The 19,302-nt window shown below is 39.5% G+C and overlaps 1 protein-coding gene and 1 pseudogene across 1 annotated transcript in view; both read left to right on the top strand.

Moving 5' to 3' along the window:
• LOC148571048 (uncharacterized) overlaps positions 1–8,608 on the top strand; it is a 121,721-nt gene extending 113,113 nt beyond the window's left edge. The window contains exons 3-6 of the mRNA XM_088507198.1: positions 860–1,011; positions 1,852–3,434; positions 3,930–4,400; positions 8,600–8,608. Of these exons, the coding sequence (XP_088363324.1) occupies positions 860–1,011; positions 1,852–3,434; positions 3,930–4,400; positions 8,600–8,608 (2,215 nt within the window). The remainder of the gene's footprint in view (positions 1–859; positions 1,012–1,851; positions 3,435–3,929; positions 4,401–8,599) is intronic.
• Positions 8,609–11,106: 2,498 nt separating this feature from the next.
• Positions 11,107–11,622, top strand: LOC148571047 (uncharacterized; annotated as a pseudogene).
• The last annotated feature ends 7,680 nt before the right edge of the window (positions 11,623–19,302 follow it).

The raw sequence follows: 19,302 nt of genomic DNA, 5'->3' as shown, positions 1-19,302 counted from the left end.
GAGTCATGGAGCTGAACCATGTTGATACAATTCTAGCCCAAAACAAGGTGTTTGCCAAGCAACTAGCAGAGCTTACCAGGCAATTAGAAACAAAGCAAGTGGCTGCAATACACACACAAGATCAAGAGGAAGTAGGCATTGAAGGAGGTGATTGGGATGAGGCTAACTATGTGGGAAACCAACAAAGGCAATCATATGATCCACATTCCAACACTTACAACCCAGGCTGGAGAAACCACCCAAACTTTGGGTGGGGAAACCAACAAACCCAACCACAAAACCACAAACCTTACAACCACAATCAACATAACAATTCCACATACCAAAACTCCAACCAAAGATCATACCAAGCCACACAAAACACTTACCCCCAACCATCATATCATGGCCAAAATAATCAACATACCCAACCTAATCCGAACCAACAATTTCAAGATCAATTAAACCGGATAGAAGGAATGCTTGCAACCATGAGCCAAGACATAATTGAATTGAAAGCTTTTAAGGAAGAAGTAAATTCTAACTTGCAAAACCAAGGAGCTGCCATCCAGAAGCTAGAAAATCAAATTTTGTATTTGACTAAGCAAGCCCCTGGGACAAGCGGTTCTCATGCTGCCAAGGCTATTGCAAGGGAAGAATGTAAGGCCATAACCCTCAGAAGTGGAAAGAATCTAAAGGAGATCTCAAGGGAAACCACAGAGGATGAAGCAAAGGAAAATGTGAAAGACAAAGAACAAGGACAATCTGTTACACCGTTTGCAACAAAAGAAAAAGAAAAAGAGGTCCTGAAGCCTTACACACCTAAAGCACCTTATCCTCAACGTTTGATGAAAAGTGAAAAGGATGGCCAATTCTCCAGGTTCTTGGAGATTTTCAAGAAGCTTCAAATCAACATTCCCTTTGCTGAGGCAATAGAGCAAATGCCACTCTATGCAAAATTCTTAAAAGAATTAATGACCAAGAAGAGAAGCTGGAGAAATGAGGAAACTGTGTTGTTAACTGAAGAATGCAGTGCCATCATTCAGCACAAATTGCCTCAGAAATTAAAGGACCCAGGCAGTTTCCAAATCCCCTGCATTATAGGAGAAGTCATGGTGGAGAAGGCCTTGTGTGATTTAGGGGCCAGCATCAATTTGATGTCGCTAACAATGATGAGAAGAATGAAGATTGAGGAAGCCAAACCAACAAGAATGGCCCTCCAATTGGCAGATCGAACTTTTAAATTCCCTCATGGGATAGTTGAGGATTTGTTGGTGAAAGTGGGAGAATTTATATTTCCTGCTGATTTTGTGGTGTTAGATATGGAGGAAGAAGCCAAAGTTTCAATAATTCTGGGAAGACCCTTCCTAGCTACTGCTGGAGCCATCATAGATGTACAAAAGGGTGAACTCACTCTTAGACTACATGATGAGAAATTGGTGTTTAATGTATTCAAGGCAATGAGCTATCCATCAGAATCACTAAGGGAATGCATGAGGGTTGATGTAGTGGACATTGCAGTACAAGAAACTTTTGAGGAAACAATAAAGGAATTGGCAGAGGAGGAGTTCACCAAGGATATTGAAGTTAGTGATATCAAGGGTGCTGACACAACCATGCTAAGCATGCCAGAGAGAGTGAAAGAAGAAAAGGAAGCACCAAAACCTGAGCTCAAAGCCTTGCCCCCTAATCTCAAGTATGCATACTTGGGTAGTGATGAGAGTCACCCTGTTATCATTAGCTCTGCCCTGAGCCAAGAACAGGAAGAAGAATTGATCAAGGTGCTGCAAACTCATCAAGATGCCATTGGATGGACCCTAGCTGATTTGAAGGGGATAAGTTCATCCATATGCATGCATAAAATCTTGTTAGAAGAGGATGCTAGACCCTCCATTCAAGCTCAGAGAAGATTGAATCCCGTCATGAAAGAAGTGGTACAAAAGGAAGTCAGGAAGTTATGGCAGGCAGGGGTAATCTACCCCATTTCTGATAGCCCATGGGTTAGTCCCATCCATGTAGTTCCTAAGAAAGGTGGCATAACTGTGGTACCAAATGAGAAGAACGAACTCATACCCACAAGAACCGTCACTGGGTGGAGGATGTGCATAGACTACAGGAAGCTCAATGAAGCCACCAGAAAGGATCATTTCCCACTCCCATTCATGGATCAGATGCTTGAAAGGCTTGCCGGACATGCTTACTATTGCTTCTTGGATGGATATTCAGGATACAACCAAATAGTAGTTGATCCGAGTGATCAAGAGAAAACATCATTTGTTTGTCCATATGGAGTTTTTGCTTATAGACGCATGCCCTTTGGATTGTGCAATGCACCTGCCACTTTCCAAAGATGCATGTTGTCCATCTTTTCAGACATGATTGAAAAATTTATTGAGGTCTTCATGGACGATTTTTCTGTGTTTGGGGATTCTTTTCCCAGCTGCCTACACCACCTTGCCTTGGTGCTTAAGAGGTGCCAAGAGACTAACCTAGTATTAAACTGGGAAAAGTGTCATTTCATGGTCACAGAAGGAATAGTCCTTGGCCACAAAATCTCTAATAGAGGCATGGAGGTGGACAGAGATAAGATGGAAATCATTGAAAAACCACCTCCACCAAGTAATGTCAAGGCAGTTAGGAGTTTTTTGGGACACGCTGGTTTTTACAGAAGGTTTATTAGAGACTTTTCTAAAATAGCCAAACCTTTGAGTAACTTGCTTGTCTCTGATACACCCTTTGTATTTGATAAAAATTGCATGCTAGCCTATGAACTTTTGAAGCAAAAACTTTCCTCTGCACCTATCATTGCCCCACCTGATTGGAACTTACCTTTTGAACTGATGTGTGATGCATCAGACCTTGCTATTGGGGCAGTGTTAGGACAAAGGAAAGACAATTTGGTACATGTGATTTATTATGCCAGTAAAGTCTTGAATGCTAACCAAAGGAATTACACAACCACTGAAAAAGAACTCTTGGCAATAGTCTTTGCATTTGACAAATTTAGATCTTATCTCATTGGATCTAAAGTCATTGTCTTCACTGATCATTCAGCTTTAAAATATTTACTTGCTAAACAAGAATCTAAACCAAGACTTATTAGATGGGTTCTTTTGTTGCAGGAATTTGACATTGAAATCAAAGACAAGAAGGGTGTAGAGAACAAGGTGGCAGATCATTTATCAAGGATACCATGTGAAGAAGGAAGCACACGAAGCACACATATAAATGAGTGCTTTCCTGATGAACAACTCATGGTAATTCACAAAGCACCCTGGTTTGCAGACATAGCAAACTTCAAGGCCACTGGGAGTTTACCTTTGGAATTTAACAAACATCAAAGGAAGAAATTGGTAAATGATGCCAAATACTTCATCTGGGACGAACCATACTTGTTCAAAAAATGTTCCGATGGCATACTCAGAAGATGCATATCCGAGGAAGAAGGAAGGGAAGTTTTATGGGACTGCCATGGCTCTACTTATGGAGGGCACTTTGCAGGAGAAAGAACAGCAGCTAAGGTGTTGCAGTGTGGTTTTTATTGGCCCACTATCTTCAAAGATGCAAAAGAATTAGTGAAGCACTGCCATGAATGCCAGAAAGCTGGGAACCTGCCAAGAAGAAATGAAATGCCACAACAATTCATTCTGGAACTTGAATTGTTTGATGTATGGGGGATAGATTTCATGGGACCATTTCCCTCCTCATACTCAAATAATTACATTCTTGTGGCAGTAGACTATGTCTCCAAATGGGTTGAAGCAATAGCAACTCCAACCAATGATAATAAGGTAGTCATGAACTTCCTCAGAAAACACATTTTTTGCCGTTTTGGGGTTCCAAGAGCAATCATCAGTGATGGAGGAAGCCACTTCTGCAACAAACCATTAGAGGCATTGCTCCTAAAATATGGAGTCAAACACAGGGTAGCCACACCATACCATCCACAGACAAGTGGGCAAGCCGAAATATCTAACAGAGAACTCAAAAGGATCCTGGAAAAGACTGTGGGAACTTCAAGGAAGGACTGGTCGATTAAGCTAGATGATGCTCTTTGGGCATACAGGACAGCTTTCAAAACACCAATTGGAATGTCTCCTTACCAACTAGTATATGGAAAAGCTTGCCATCTGCCACTGGAGTTGGAACACAAGGCATACTGGGCCTTGAAACTTCTGAACTTGGACAACAAAGCCGCTGGAGAAAGAAGGATGTTGCAAATTCAAGAGTTGGAAGAATTCAGAGCGGAAGCTTATGAGAATGCCAAAATTTACAAAGAAAGAGCAAAGAAGAAGCATGACAGCAACATAGCCCCAAGGAAATTTGAAGAAGGGCAAAAAGTATTGCTATACAATTCTAGGCTGAAGCTATTTCTAGGGAAGCTAAAATCAAGGTGGTCTGGACCATTCCTTGTCACCAAGGTCTCCAATTATGGACAAGTAGAAATCATGGAAGAAAAGTCACAACGAACCTTCATTGTTAACGGTCAAAGACTCAAACATTACTTGGGAGATGTGGAGGAGAAGGACAAAGTTAAATATCACCTCAACTGAGGAAGCTGACCGTCAAGCTAATGACGTTAAAGAAGCGCTTGTTGGGAGGCAACCCAACCTAAGGTAATACCTTGTTGCTGTTTCTTTATTTGTTTTAATAAAAAGGGTGAAGTAGTTTCTGTGCATTGCAAAGAATTAAGTTTGGTGTTTCACACCAAACAATGAATTCATGGATCAATAATTCAAAGGGGAATGTGTGACTCTAAGTTTGGTGTTCCACCATAAAGATCAACTGAACACAACAACCTTTGAATTATATGAAAGGAACAACTATTCTAAGCAGTCACAGAAATGCTTAAAACCCTTAGTAGCAACATCATTTCAAGATAACTCAAGGATTCAAAAGAACAGAGAAGTAAGTGGGAGATTAAGTTTGGTGTTCACACACCAACCTAAGAATCCGATACTTACCCACACATAGTTGAGCTAACCACTCAAGTGCTTGAGAAGCAAGCAACTTCATTACTCTTTGCAGGAAAGGAAACAAGAACTTTAAAGCATGAAGCAACATTTAGGAAGAAGAAGGAGAAATCAAATTGTTTCCTGACAACAAAGAGAAAACAAGGAGTTTCACAAGGTGGTATTGTTCCTTGATAATTCTTTAAAAAGGGCAAACAAAAGCATGCGTGTTCTGGTTTAAACTGTAAATGTTGAATCTTTCTGGAAGGTGTAGTTTTTTTTTAGTATGTCTGTTTGTTAATTGCTTTGAATAAAGTGAATGCCTAGATGTTTGGATATAACTTCACCTTCTTAAACAAGTGCGTGCCATGCTTGTTCTGTTTCCAAAAATAAAAGAAAAGTTTGAACAAAAGTAACTTGGCTAAAGTAGTGACAAATCAGGTAGAATTAAGTGGTGGTATGCATGCTTGATTGTTTAGTCAGATCACTAAAATTAGAGTGTAGAATTATCATTTTTATGTAGAAAGTGAAAATTGTCTATGGATCTTGATGAATAAATGTCTTTGGCCATGAAAAAGAAAGAAAAAGAAAAAAAAAAAAAGCCACGGAAAAAGGCAACCAAAAAGCAAAAAAATTGAGAAAATAAGCTAGGTACCAATGGTTTGAACTTCTGAGACAAATGCCTGTGGTGTTTATGTATTAAGGATATGCTTGGATGAATAGGTTCTGAGGAGTGTTTCAACACTTGGTAACTTGGGTTAACTAACCCGGGATTATCAACCAAAAGTCCATTATCAAGAGCAACCTAAATACAAAACATTTAGTCACACAAAGAGGTGCTGGGCACCAATGTCTCAAGAAGAAATGTGAACCAAAATGCCTAAAGTGGATATGTGTAGTGCACTGATAAGAAAAATAAAATGCCAAAGGCTTGTGCAACACATGACACTAAGCAAACAAGGAGCAAAAGAAGCTCTAAGAAAAAGAAGAGAAAAACAAAGAAGAGAAAAGTGCCAAAGACATAAGAATAACAAGAGGCCATAGCAATGTTTGATGGATGCAATGAAAAAGTGATAATCCTACCTGATAAGTATGAAAAAGTGATGCTGCAACTTTCTGCATAAAACCCTTCTGATGAACTTCAAATGCTTGCTAATATAGCCAATGTAATTGCTTTCTGTTTCATACTTTCTTCTCAAATAACTCAAGACTTGCTTAGGGACAAGCAAGTATTAAGTTTGGTGTTGTGATGCCAAGGCATCATAGGCTAGTTTCACTAGCATTTTTCTGTTAGTTTTAGTTGTTTTATGCATTTTCTTGAGCTTAAAGTAACCAAAAATGGTTAAATGAAGAACAAAGCAATGAACCATCCAAACAACATGATTTTGATGCATATTCCATGAGTTTTAGTTATAATACTTAAATGCTATGAATGGAAGATTTCTCATGAAATTTTGCAAGACTTTGATGCAATTGTTTGGATGATTTCAGGGAAGAAGAGGCTAGGCAAGGAAGCAACAAAATCAATAAAGGAAGCTTGAATATCACATGTGGAGTTTAAGTTCCAGTTTAAGCCTAAACTAGAGCTTAAACGCCAAAAATCATGAAGGATAAGAAATGCTGGAATTGAAGTTTAACCTCCAGTTTGAAAAGCCTCACTAAAGAAGCATTTCACGTTTAACCTCTAGTTTGACCTCAAACTGGAGGTTAAACGCCAGAATGAGTATGCCACCCAGGGAGGAGTTCCACGTTTAACCTCCAGTTTGACCTCAAACTGGAGGTTAAACGCCAGAACCAGGAAGAGTACCAGGGAGCCATTCCACGTTTAAGCTCCAGTTTGACCTCAAACTGGAGCTTAGACGTGTTCGACAGCTTTTCTACTCCAGGGTTGCTCTCTCCATTTCCACGTTTAACCTCCAGTTTGACCTCAAACTGGAGGTTAAACGTGTTCGACACCTCCAGGGCTACCATTCTAAGCTTCCACGTTTAACCTCCAGTTTGACCTCAAATTGGAGGTTAAACGTGTTCGACCTCCAGTATGCCTCCACCCTTTTCCACGTTTAACCTCCAGTTTGACCTCAAACTGGAGGTTAAACGTGTTCGACCTCCAGTATGCCTCCACCCTTTTCCACGTTTAACCTCCAGTTTGACCTCAAACTGGAGGTTAAACGTGTTCGACCTCCAGGGCTGCCCTTCCTATCTCCACGTTTAAGCTTCAGTTTAACCTTAAACTGAAGCTTAAACGTGTTCGACTACATGACTCTCCAGGGCTACCTTCTTCCATTTCCACGTTTAAGCTTCAGTTTAACCTTAAACTGAAGCTTAAACGTGCTTCTACAAAAGGCCTCACTGGAAGTGTCTGGCGTTTAAGCTGCAGTTTAAGCTTAAACTACAACTTAAACGCCACTCTTGGAAAAGGTTTCTGGGCCAAAAATATTGTGATTTAAGTTAGTCTTTGAGCACAAAGATTAACTTAAACTTACTTTGGTATGAAACCCAATTGAATATCATGGTTTATGGGATTGGGCCTGAAGGATTGATGAGTTTGAAATCTCAATTTATTGAGTCATGTGTCATTATTTGATTATCACTAAGTTGGCTCAATAAATGTTACAGGATTTGGATCAACAACCTCATCAAGATTATGGATCATAAACCCAAGGCAAAAGGAAAGCAAGGAGAGGCCTCAAAGCCCAAGAAGCACAACTGAAGCTCAATAAAGAAAGTGTATAAATAGGATAGAAGTTAAGTTGGAGGGGACTTTTACTTTCACTTTTAGCTAGTTTTCCTTTTCTTTGTAATTGAATTCAGAGCTATGATTCACTAAACCCCCTTTCATTGGGTTAGGGAGCTCTATTGTAATTCAATGAATCAATAATAGTTTATCTTCTTCTCCAATCTTTTCTCTTGAATTTTGTTAGAAAGCTTCTCGATCTAATTCCATTGAGTAGTTGTCTTGGGAAAGAAACTACCCATACTTGGAATCCTTCGGAGCCTTGGGAAAGGAATGGAGGATTCATGCTAGAGAAGCTTTCTCACAGTGAATTGGATTGGGGTTTGGATGGATATTGTGACATGTAATCCTACCAAATTGTGGTTCATGAAATTGTGTGGTATAATCAGTGATCAAGCATCATCTCTTCTTATGAACATTTAAACCAAGGGATTGGGAATTTGTTTGTTTTTAGAGAGAATTGGTGAGCCAAGGGATTGGGATCCAATCATATAAGATTGCCAAGCAAAATTCAATGAATGCATTGATTGAAGAAGAGATATACATGTTTTGATTCGGAGATTTCAATATCTCCTAAACCCAATGAATTCCCCATTTCTGATTTCCACTTTCTCTTTACATTCTGCAACTCAATTCATGCAATCACCCCCATTCCCTTTTAATTTCAGCAAATTAGTTTCTGCTCTTTAATTCATGCAATTTAAGATTCCGCCATTTCAATTCCTTGTCATTTACTTTTCCCCGCCAATTTTACATACCACAATACTCATCTCAATCTTGATTCCGCTCAACTAGAACACACTTCTAATCCGAATTGCTCACTCAACCAATCCTTGTGGGATTCGACCTCACTCTATTGTGAGTTTTTACTTGACGATAACCGGTGCACTTGCCGGAAGGAATTTTGCCGATCGTGCAATTTCCTAAATCGTAGCATAACTAGATTATGCGCATCAAAAAGCCAATAACCCTTAAAACCAAAAGGCAAGGGCAAATAAAAAGGATCCCAAGGCTTTGAGCATCAGTGGATAGGAGGGCCTAAAGGAATAAAATCCTGGTCTAAGCGGCTAAACCAAGCTGTCCCTAACCATGTGCTTGTGGCGTGTAGGTGTCAAGTGAAAACTTGAGACTGAGCGGTTAAAGTCAAGGTCCAAAGCAAAAAAAGAGTGTGCTTAAGAACCCTGGACACCTCTAATTGGGGACTTTAGCAAAGCTGAGTCACAATCTGAAAAGGTTCACCCAATTATGTGTCTGTGGCATTTATGTATCCGGTGGTAATACTGGAAAACAAAGTGCTTAGGGCCACGGCCAAGACTCATAAAGAAGCTGTGTTCAAGAATCATCATACTGAACTAGGAGAGTCAATAACACTATTCGAAATCTGAAGTTCCTACAGATGCCAATCATTCTAAACTTCAATGGATAAAGTGAGATGCCAAAACTATTCAAGAGGCAAAAAGCTATAAGTCCCGCTCATATGATTGAAGCTCTGTTTCACTGATAGTTTGGAATTTATAGTATATTCTCTTCTTTTTATCCTATTTGATTTTCAGTTGCTAGGGGACAAGCAACAATTTAAGTTTGGTGTTGTGATGAGCGGATAATTTATACGCTTTTTGGCATTATTTTTAGTATGTTTTTAGTAGGATCTAGTTACTTTTAGGGATGTTTTCATTAGTTTTTATGTTAAATTAACATTTCTGGACTTTAGTATGAGTTTGTGTGTTTTTCTGTGATTTCAGGTATTTTCTGGCTGAAATTGAGGGACTTGAGCAAAAATCAGATTCAGAGGTTGAAGAAGGACTGCTGATGCTGTTGGATTCTGACCTCCCTGCACTCAAAGTGGATTTTCTAGAGCTACAGAACTCGAAATGAAGCGCTTTTAATTGCATTGGAAAGTAGACATCCAGGTCTTTCCAGCAATATATAATAGTCCATACTTTGGCCAAGAATAGATGACGTAAACTGGCGTTTAACGCCAGCTTTCTACACAAATCTGGCGTCCAGCGCCAGAAAAGGATCCAAAACCAGAGTTGAACGCCCAAACTGGCACAGAAGCTGGCGTTCAACTCCACAAATGGCCTCTGCACGTGCAACACTCAGGCTCAGCCCAAACACACACCAAGTGGGCCCAGGAAGTGGATTTATGCATCAATTACTTACTCATGTAAACCCTAGTAGCTAGTTTATTATAAATAGGACCTTTTACTATTGTATTAGGCATCTTTGGTCTCAGTTTTATTCCATAGTTCATCTTAGGAGACTATTGATCATGTTTTAGGGGGCTGGCCATCTCGGCCATGCCTGGACCTTTCACTTATGTATTTTCAACGGTAGAGTTTCTACACTCCATAGATTAAGGTGTGGAGCTCTGCTGTTCCTCAAAGATTAATGCAAAGTACTTCTGTTTTCTATTCAATTCATCTTATTTCGCTTCTAAGATATCCATTCGCACCCAAGAACGTGATGAAGGTGATGATTATGTGTGACGCTCATCATCCTTCTCCCCTATAAACGCGTGCCTGACAAACACTTCTGTTCTACATGAAATAAGCTAGAATGAATATCTCTTAGATCTCCTAACCAGAATCTTCGTGGCGTAAGCTAGAATGATGGCGGCATTCAAGAGAATCCGGAAAGTCTAAACCTTGTCTGTGGTATTCCGAGTAGGATTCAATGATTGAATGACTGTGACGAGCTTCAAACTCGCGATTGTTGGGCGTTAGTGACAGACGCAAAAGGAGGGTGAATCCTATTCCAGCATGATCGAGAACCGACAGATGAATAGTCGTGCCGTGACAGGGTGCGTGAGCATATTATTCACTGAGAGGAGGGGATGTAGCCACTGACAACGGTGATGCCCTTGCATAAAGCCAGCTATGGAAAGGAGTAAGACTGATTGGATGAAGATAGCAGGAAAGCAGAGGTTCAGAGGAACGAAAGTATCTCTATTCGCTTATCTGAAACTCTCACCAATGAATTACATAAGTATTTCTATCCCTATTCTATTATTTAGTATTCGAAAACATCATTATCAATTTATATCTGCCTAACTGAGATTTGCAAGGCGACCATAGCTTGCTTCATACCAACAATCTCCGTGGGATTCGACCCTTACTCACGTAAGGTATTACTTGGACGACCCAGTGCACTTGCTGGTTAGTTGTATCGAAGTTGTGAACCATGGTATTGGCACCATGTTCTTGGCGCCATTGCCAGGAAAAGAAAGAGCCATGAATTTTACAGAATTAAAGTGTAATCACGATTACGCGTACCAAGTTGCTCATGTTGCCAGGGATTGTTTGAGCCTGGACATCACAATTTCGTGCACCACCGCGCCACCATGACCGCCGGACTGCCGCCGCAAGGAGCCCGTGCCACCATCGTCGTCATCCTCGTGAACTGCAGCGTCGGCGTTCAACCTCGTCCCGTCGCGTCTCCATGGTCGCCGTTGCTGCGAGCTCGCCACCATCGAGAAGCTGCCGTCGCGTCTTGTCCCGCCGTCACCACCGTTGCCCTGGAGCTCGCCCGCCATCGTCGTTGAGGGGCCAGCAGAGAGAGAGAACGAGCGCGGGTCAGGGTTGCCACCAAGGAGAGGAGCTATGCTCCACGCCGCCGTCGCCACCAGCCCACAACCACCACTGCGAGGGTTCCGTCGCCGTCATTCCAGTGTCGCCGTTCGTGCCCTTCGTAGCCGTCGCCGTCGCCGAGCCGTTGCATCACCGGACATCATCGCTGGAGGACCGAATGGAGAAGCTAGCTAGTTCTGCTTCTGCCTCTGGTTTCTGGAATCTGAGAAGATGCAATCGCCGCTGCTGGAACTGTTATTGTTGGCGTGACCCTGTTCTGGCTCTACTCTGAATTGTTACTGCTGCTGTTTGGCTGATGCTGAAGCTTTCCACCACCACTGGAGCTTCCCGGAAATCCTATTGTTGCTGCTCCGATAATTCATTGTAAGCTATCTGTAGTTCCAATTTTATTGAACTCATTTCCATTTCCGACTCCATTGAATTTGAACTCTATTTTGTTGCCACCGTGGTTACTACTGCGAGAGTGAAGAATGAATCGGAAATAATGCTGCTGCCGTTGATCGGAGATGCCAAACTGTTGCTGCTACTACTTTGAGATGATATGGCTGCTATTAAGGTTGTTGTTCATGAGTGCAGCATTTCCAATTTCTATGGATTTCGACACTTTGAGGTAGGGGGTTTAAAATGATTTTAATTTAGGAATGCCTACAAGGTTTATTGAATAACTGCAAATAGATTTAATATCTGTGAGTAATTGATTGACTATGTGAATATTGAATTGTGGCTGAAATTGTGATTGGAATGGTTGAGATTGTTATTTGGAATTGTTGATTAGTGATATTCATTGATTATGTGGATTGGGAATTGCTTGATGACTAATTGTTGAGAATTTCTGAATTTTAATGGGTTATGTTGGATTTGTTGCCGTTGAGTGGTTATCTGGTATATTGTAATGTTAATGAACTTGGTTGGTGGTTGATTTGGAATTGGTTTTGAGGGGTTTTGAAGGGTTGGATTTTGAATACTAAATAGATTGCTGAAAAACTGATTTTTGAAATTAAAAGGTGACTTTGGAAGTGAATCCGTTATTCAACGATAATCGAAATTATATAAGAGCAAAGGCTGAGTAAAGTATAGTAAAAGTTGTTGTTGGGACTCAATTTTGAGAAGTTTGAATTAACTATAGAACTAGTTATGATTTTTCAAAGTTAAAATGTAAAACTTGATTTTCTGCATTATTTTTAAAGGAAGCCGGAAACTTTGAAAAACTATAACTATTTCTGTGATTATCGGAATTGCGTGGGACCAAGTCTGGATTGAGCTTGGGGATATAGGGAACTGGACTGCTGAATTTGAGACTTTTTCACTAAGTTTATGATTTATGGTGAATTTTTGAATCACGGATGTCAAAACTGGTTTTTCTGCAGAATGTTTAACGCAGCAGCAACTTGATTCCTCTATTGGAAATTCTGCAGTTGGAATTTTGAAATGGAACCAATTTTAAATGAAACTTTGGTCCTATTAATTTAATTTCATAAAAATTTAGAATTGTTAGAGTTGTGGTTTTAAATATTTGGATTTTCAAAGAAAGATGTTTTATGCAGTAAAAGTCAGGCTTTGTTTTCTAAGTCAGTAACTTTGAGGTTTTATAATTTTTAACTCTGGAGTGATATTGAGATGCAACTAATTGGAGGTGAAATTTGAGTATGTTTAGTATATATGATTCAAATTTCAGGGTTTTTCATGTTTTAATAAGTGAGTTATGGGACTTGGAAGAGGTTGTGTTCAATGATTTGTAAAACAGATTTCTGCAGAGGATTACCTAACTTCCAAGCTACGTAACTCCTTCATTAAAAATGGTATGACAATGGAACTAATTTAGAAAGAAATTTGGATGAGTTATGTTTAACCACATTAATTTTGAAGGTGGTTGGATTTAATTTGGATTTTATATGAAATTTCAAATGTTGTATGGTGCTGCTGTCTTTTGGATTTAAAATACTGCAGAACAGTCACGGTTTTGCTTATATTCCCGAAGCTAGAGACAACGAAAAATTATGATTTTTGATTTAATAGAAAGTTTAATCCGAGACGGTCGCATGGATTTAAAGTTTGCGTAATTCCGAATTCATTTGATATTTTAAAAACAAAATGGAAATCAGGCTGCCAAGTTGTGTTGGTAATTATTTTGGATATGGAATTTAAGAAATAGATTTTCTATTATCAAATGTTTTTGAGAATATATTGCTGTGGCAAATGCTGAAAGAGGCTGATGAATTGTTGAGAAAGAAGGAACCCGTAAGGGTGGATAAGTCCTATTTTTAAAGGAGATTATGTCCAAATTTTATAAAAAAATATAAGGACTTGATCAAAATAAATATTTAAGGCTTATTTAATGATAATAACTTCAATGGTTCTTTTGAGAAAAGAATATTTGGTTTATGAGATTGTTGGTAGGGGCGTGGGTCTAGTCCCGCTTGCTCAGTGCGTAAACCATTATGCAGGGATGGTGGTTTTGTCCCGCCTGCAGTGAGGACGGTGGTTTTATCCCGCTCACGTATTGATAAATTGTTCAGCAAGGACGGTGGTGTGATCCCACTTGCGTATTATTTTATGTACCCAGTAAGGATGGTGGTTTAATCCCGCTTACTGTGGAGGCAAGGACGGTGGTTTAATCCCGCTTGCGTGTTCCGGGCAAGGATGGTGGTTTAATTCCCGCTTGTCTATGGAACCTACGGATAAGGATGGTGGTCTAATCCCGCTTATCCGAATCGGGTCTGGCAACATAACCGATGCGTGAGCTCATGGCCAGTAGGACAGGCATGCATCATATACATCTATGTGACATTGTTTGGGTGTGTATATTGTAATTGGTTTGCCTAAGTGAATAATTCTGTTTAACTGCTAGTTGCTATACTTGATGTAATTGCTCTTGATTGTGTTTGAACCTCATTACTTGTGTTTGTAACTGATTGGCTGGATTGTGGTAAATTGGGTGTTGATTGAGTTGTTTGCGCCTAAGGCCGTGACTGGTACGTTTGAGGTCTAGTTTTGTATAAAGTATCTGACTGATTCAGCATAGACTTAATGAACCTATGCTTGGAGCAGGATGATCATTTATACCGCGTAGGTAACTTCTTTTATGTTATGGTCTAGTAAGGTATGAAAAATCAAACTGGTTCAGCATAGACTTAATGAACCTATGACTGGGACAGGTTGGTCATTCATACAGTCTAGGAAACTTTTAAAAGTTTTACAAGAAAAATATGGATTTAGAATATTGAGTAATTAACTAATGCCTTTAAAGAAAGTTAGTTTCCTTTTAGATGTCTATGAATGCAGTTAACTATTTGTGCTTTATTCTTTACTTTCACGGCATTCTCGACCTCTACTGAGAACATGTGGTTTGGTTCTCACCCCCAAATTTTTCACCCTTTCAGCGACAGGTTTGAAGATGCAATTTGAAGCTGCGAGAGATCAGTAGGCTTTCTTTATGGTTTTAATTGCTTTCATAGAGTCCCCTCACTATTGTCCTTTGAGATTTTATTTTACATAGAGGGGTAGGTTTAGTATATTGTGTTTGAGTTTTTTTTGGTCTCTTTTATATAAGAATTATTATCAATAATATTTATGTGATTATTATTATTTGTGAATGTTTGAATTATGACTTTAATGAATAAAAAAAACAAAATTTTCTGGAATTTTCTTAAAACTGAAACGCGAACTCGATACAAAGGCTCGATAATTAAGTAGTCAATACTAGAGAAGGTTACGTAATGTTCTTTCTAGTGGAAATACCCTGACTTAAGCAAGGTATTTTGCCGGACGGGACGTTACAATATGGTATCAGAGCAGTCTTTCCTATAGAGCCTTGGAAGTGGACTGACTATGCTTCATTGCATACTCTGAGTGTCTGTCATGCTTTATAGCTTGTTCTGATGACAAGAGTTTATGTTTTATATCCATGACTGTCTGATGATTAATGCTATTAGTTTACCATTGCATACCTCATGGTATCAAGTTTGGCCAACTTAATACTAATGATTTATGTATATGGGAACACTAATGGGTTATCATAGACGAAATAGCAGTGTTAGGTCATGCGAATCACGAGGTTTTGGGGAACGTTAGAAACTAAGTTCTAGAGATTAGTTTCGTTTCGACGTATGCTCTTTATTCGTGCTTAGTGTTATCTCTTTCTCTATTAATTCTGATCTTTCTTGCTAATCTTGTATTATCATTCATGCATGTCCTTGCTTGACTCTGTATCTGGTTGTTGTTTGAATCTTTTGAAACATTTATCCTCACCTTACAAACTCTATGCTCCTTGCTCTGAACTCTGATTTATTTCGGTGCAACATACCATTTCTTGTAATTTCCTTCTTGAGTATTTGTTTCAGATTCTCTTCGAGAAAAATTTCAATTTATATCTTTTCTTACTTGACTGTTGATGAGCGGATAATTTATACGCTTTTTGGCATTGTTTTTAGTATGTTTTTAGTAGGATCTAGTTACTTTTAGGGATGTTTTCATTAGTTTTTATGTTAAATTCACATTTCTGGACTTTACTATGAGTTTGTGTGTTTTTCTGTGATTTCAGGTATTTTCTGGCTGAAATTGAGGGACTTGAGCAAAAATCAGATTCAGAGGTTGAAGAAGGACTGCTGATGCTGTTGGATTCTGACCTCCCTACACTCAAAGTGGATTTTCTGGAGCTACTAAACTCGAAATGGCGCGCTTCCAATTGCGTTGAAAAGTAGACATCCAGGGATTTCCAGCAATATATAATAGTCCATACTTTAGCCAAGAATGGACGACGCAAACTGGCGTTCAACGCCAGCTCTCTGCCCAATTCTGGCGTCCAGCGGCAGAAAAGGATCCAAAACCAGAGTTGAACGCCAGAAATGGATCAAAACCTGGCGTTCAACTCCACAAATGGCCTCTACACGTGCAACACACAAGCTCAGCCCAAGCACACACCAAGTGGGCTCCGGAAGTGGATTTATGCATCAATTACTTACTTCTGTAAACCCTAGTGACTAGTTTATTATAAATTGCAGAAAGATTAAAAAATGAAGCAGTAAAGTAAACAGAAAGTGAAATTCAATTGTGCAGAAAAATTAAACAAGATTTAAGGTGAGATTGAAACAGAAGTTCTTCAATTCTCCACCCAAGATCCAAAGCAAGAAAAAAATAAAAGAGTGCTCAAGCAAGAACCAAGAAGAAGAGAGATCAATTCTCCTTCCAAGTTCTCAGAAATTCAGATTCAAAGTAAAAAGCTCAAAAATGAAAATGACAATTAAAAGAAAAAATTAAAAGTAAAAAGTAGAGGTAGCAAAAAGGTTCTAATTACATCAAACTAACTCCTATTTATACACTTTCTATTCTTGGATTTTGGAATTTGGATGGGCTTTTGATTTGGTGAAGAAATGAATTAAGTTGGAGTTTTAATTCAATTTTCAGCCCAATATTTCACCTCCCAGGGACAAGCTCAGTTGGAAAAACCAACTGAGCACTCAAGTGTGCTGCCCGTGTCAAGTGTGGAGGCTTGGGGGAGAGGCAATGCTCTGTTGGAAAAACCAACTGAGCTTCCTTGTGCAGTGCCTTGCTTATGGCCTCAATGTCCTAGGTTCGAATCCTGGTGGAGGAAGTGGAGGCTAATTTTCTTTGGAAGAGATGGACGCTCCTCCCTTGCTTCTCATGGAGTTCCCTTGTTCGAACCTTGGCCCAAGCATTTAAGCTATTTTTCCTTAATTTTTCTTCCAAACTTGGTGGCACTCCTTCCTTATGTTTCAAGGAGTTCCCAAGTTCAAATCCTGGAGGAAGCATTCTAGCTATTTATTCTTGAATTCCCTTGCAAGGAGTAGCGTGTGGTTCCAAGTTCGAACCATGGAGGTTGCATTTTGGCTATTTCTTCTTGAATTTCCTTGCAAGGTGAGTTCCTTGCTTCTCCTTGGTCCTTGGTTCGAATCTTGTTGGCTTCATCCCTTGGAATTTCTTCTTGAATTAATTTGGAGAGGTCCCTGATGAGATATTTTGGAGGAAAATAAATTTCTCCCAAAACACACAAATCTAACCGGCAAGTGCACCGGGTCGCATCAAGTAATAAAAACTCACGGGAGTGAGGTCGATCCCACAGGGATTGAAGGATTGAGCAATTTTAGTTTAGTGGTTGATTTAGTCAAGCGAATCAAGATTTGGTTGAGAGATTTGTGATTTGCAGAATTTAAATTGCATGGAATTAAAGAGAACATGAAATAAATTGCTGAATCTTAAAGTGCAAGTAACATAAATTTGCGGAAACTTAAATTGCAAGAAATGTAAATTGCGAAATCTTAAAATGCAAGAAATATAAATGGCTTGAAATGTAAAGGGGATTGGGGATTGGATTTGCAGAATTTAAACAAGGAAAAGTTGAATTGCATTATACAGAAGAGTAAAAGGGAATTGGGATTGGATCGGATCTTATAGCAGAAAAGTAAATGAACATGGAAAGCAAGAAACAGAATGTAAATTGGAGATTTGGATCTCAGGACCTAGAGACTAGAGAACTAAGTCTAGATCTCAATGCCTTCCTAGATCCAAAAAGAACAATTGCAAAGGAAATTGTAAATTGCAAGGAAGGTAGATGAGAAGCAAGTAACAGAAACGGAAATTCAATTAAGCAGTAAATAAACAGAGAGATCCAAGGATGAGATTGAAACAGAATTTCTTCAAATCTCCAACCCAAGATCCAAGACAAGTGTAATTGAAATTGAAAGCAATAAAACTAAGAGGAAGAGAAGTGAATTCTCCTTCCCCAAGACAAAGAAATTAAAGTTCACTCAATAACAAAAGCTCTCCGAAAACTATTATGAAAATTCCAAAAGGAAAGCTCCCCGAAGAACTTGAATTCTATCCTATTTATACACTTTCTTCCAATGATCTTCAAGCCTTGAGTTGGGCCTTTGCTCTTGGTGGAATTGGGTTGAAAGAGGCCTTGGTTGATTGCTCTTGAAGTTTGAAGAAGAACCAAAGTGAACCAATTGAACCGGGTTTGAGTTTTGCAAAAGTTGGACCAAAAGTTGGAGCTAAAGTTAGGGGTCTAACTTTGGCTCCAACTTTTCATAGCAGCCCACAAAACTTGCTGGTATGAACGTTGGTGCCAACGTTAGGGGTCTAACTTTGACCCTAACGTTGGCCTTGCCTTGTGTGCTAGTGGCGCCAACGTTAGCCACCAAGTTAGGGGGCTAACGTTGGCGCAAACTTTTGCTCCTCTTCCTTGAATTTTCATGTGCCAACGTTAGCCTCCAAGTTAGGGGTCTAACGTTGGCGCAAACGTTGGTGCCCAGGGGAGAAATTCATGTGCCAACGTTAGCCTCAAAGTTAGGGGGCTAACGTTGGCGCAAACTTTTGGTGCCCAGGGGAGAAATTCATGTGCCAACGTTAGCCTCAAAGTTAGGGGGCTAACGTTGGCGCAAACTTTTGGAGCCCAGGGGAGAATTTTCAAGTTCCAACGTTAGCCTCCAAGTTAGGGGGCTAACGTTGGGGCTAACTTTTCAACCAAAAGTTTGTGCAAAAGTTTGATGCTAACTTTAGGTCCAGCTTCTTGCTTCCTGGTTCAATTTCACTTATTCCCTTGTCCTCTCTTCACTCCTAGCCATTCCTTCTTGCTTCAACCTTTCTCCAAGCTTTCTTCACCTATCATTAATCAACCAAACTCATCAAAGCTATGCTCAAAATCATGAGATATTCATTCTTTCATAATATGCAACAAATATAGCATAAAACCTCATGAAATGGCATGAATTCATATATGGTTGGTTCAATCAAGGGAAACATGAAAATCTACTCAATTAGCTTGCTTGTAGCTCAAGAAAGTGCATAATTCTAATGAAAACAAAAGAAAAAGACTAGTTAAAATAGGCTAGGATGACTTGTCATCACAACACCAAACTTAAAGCTTGCTTGTCCCCAAGCAAGAAAAGATTTATTGAGAAGAAAGAATGAAATGGAAGAGGATGTTCATGCTAGCAGAGTATTATTGATAGTTCATGGGGTTTTGTGTGGATATGCAAATACTCACTTCTTATTGACTCCTAGGCCTAGAAAGTCTCCTTCAAGCTTC

This window comes from Arachis ipaensis, chromosome B3 (assembly GCF_059453495.1).
Source record: "Arachis ipaensis isolate K30076 ecotype BB chromosome B3, ASM5945349v1, whole genome shotgun sequence".
Lineage (NCBI taxonomy): Eukaryota > Viridiplantae > Streptophyta > Magnoliopsida > Fabales > Fabaceae > Arachis > Arachis ipaensis.
This window is presented reverse-complemented; position numbering and strand designations above follow the sequence as displayed.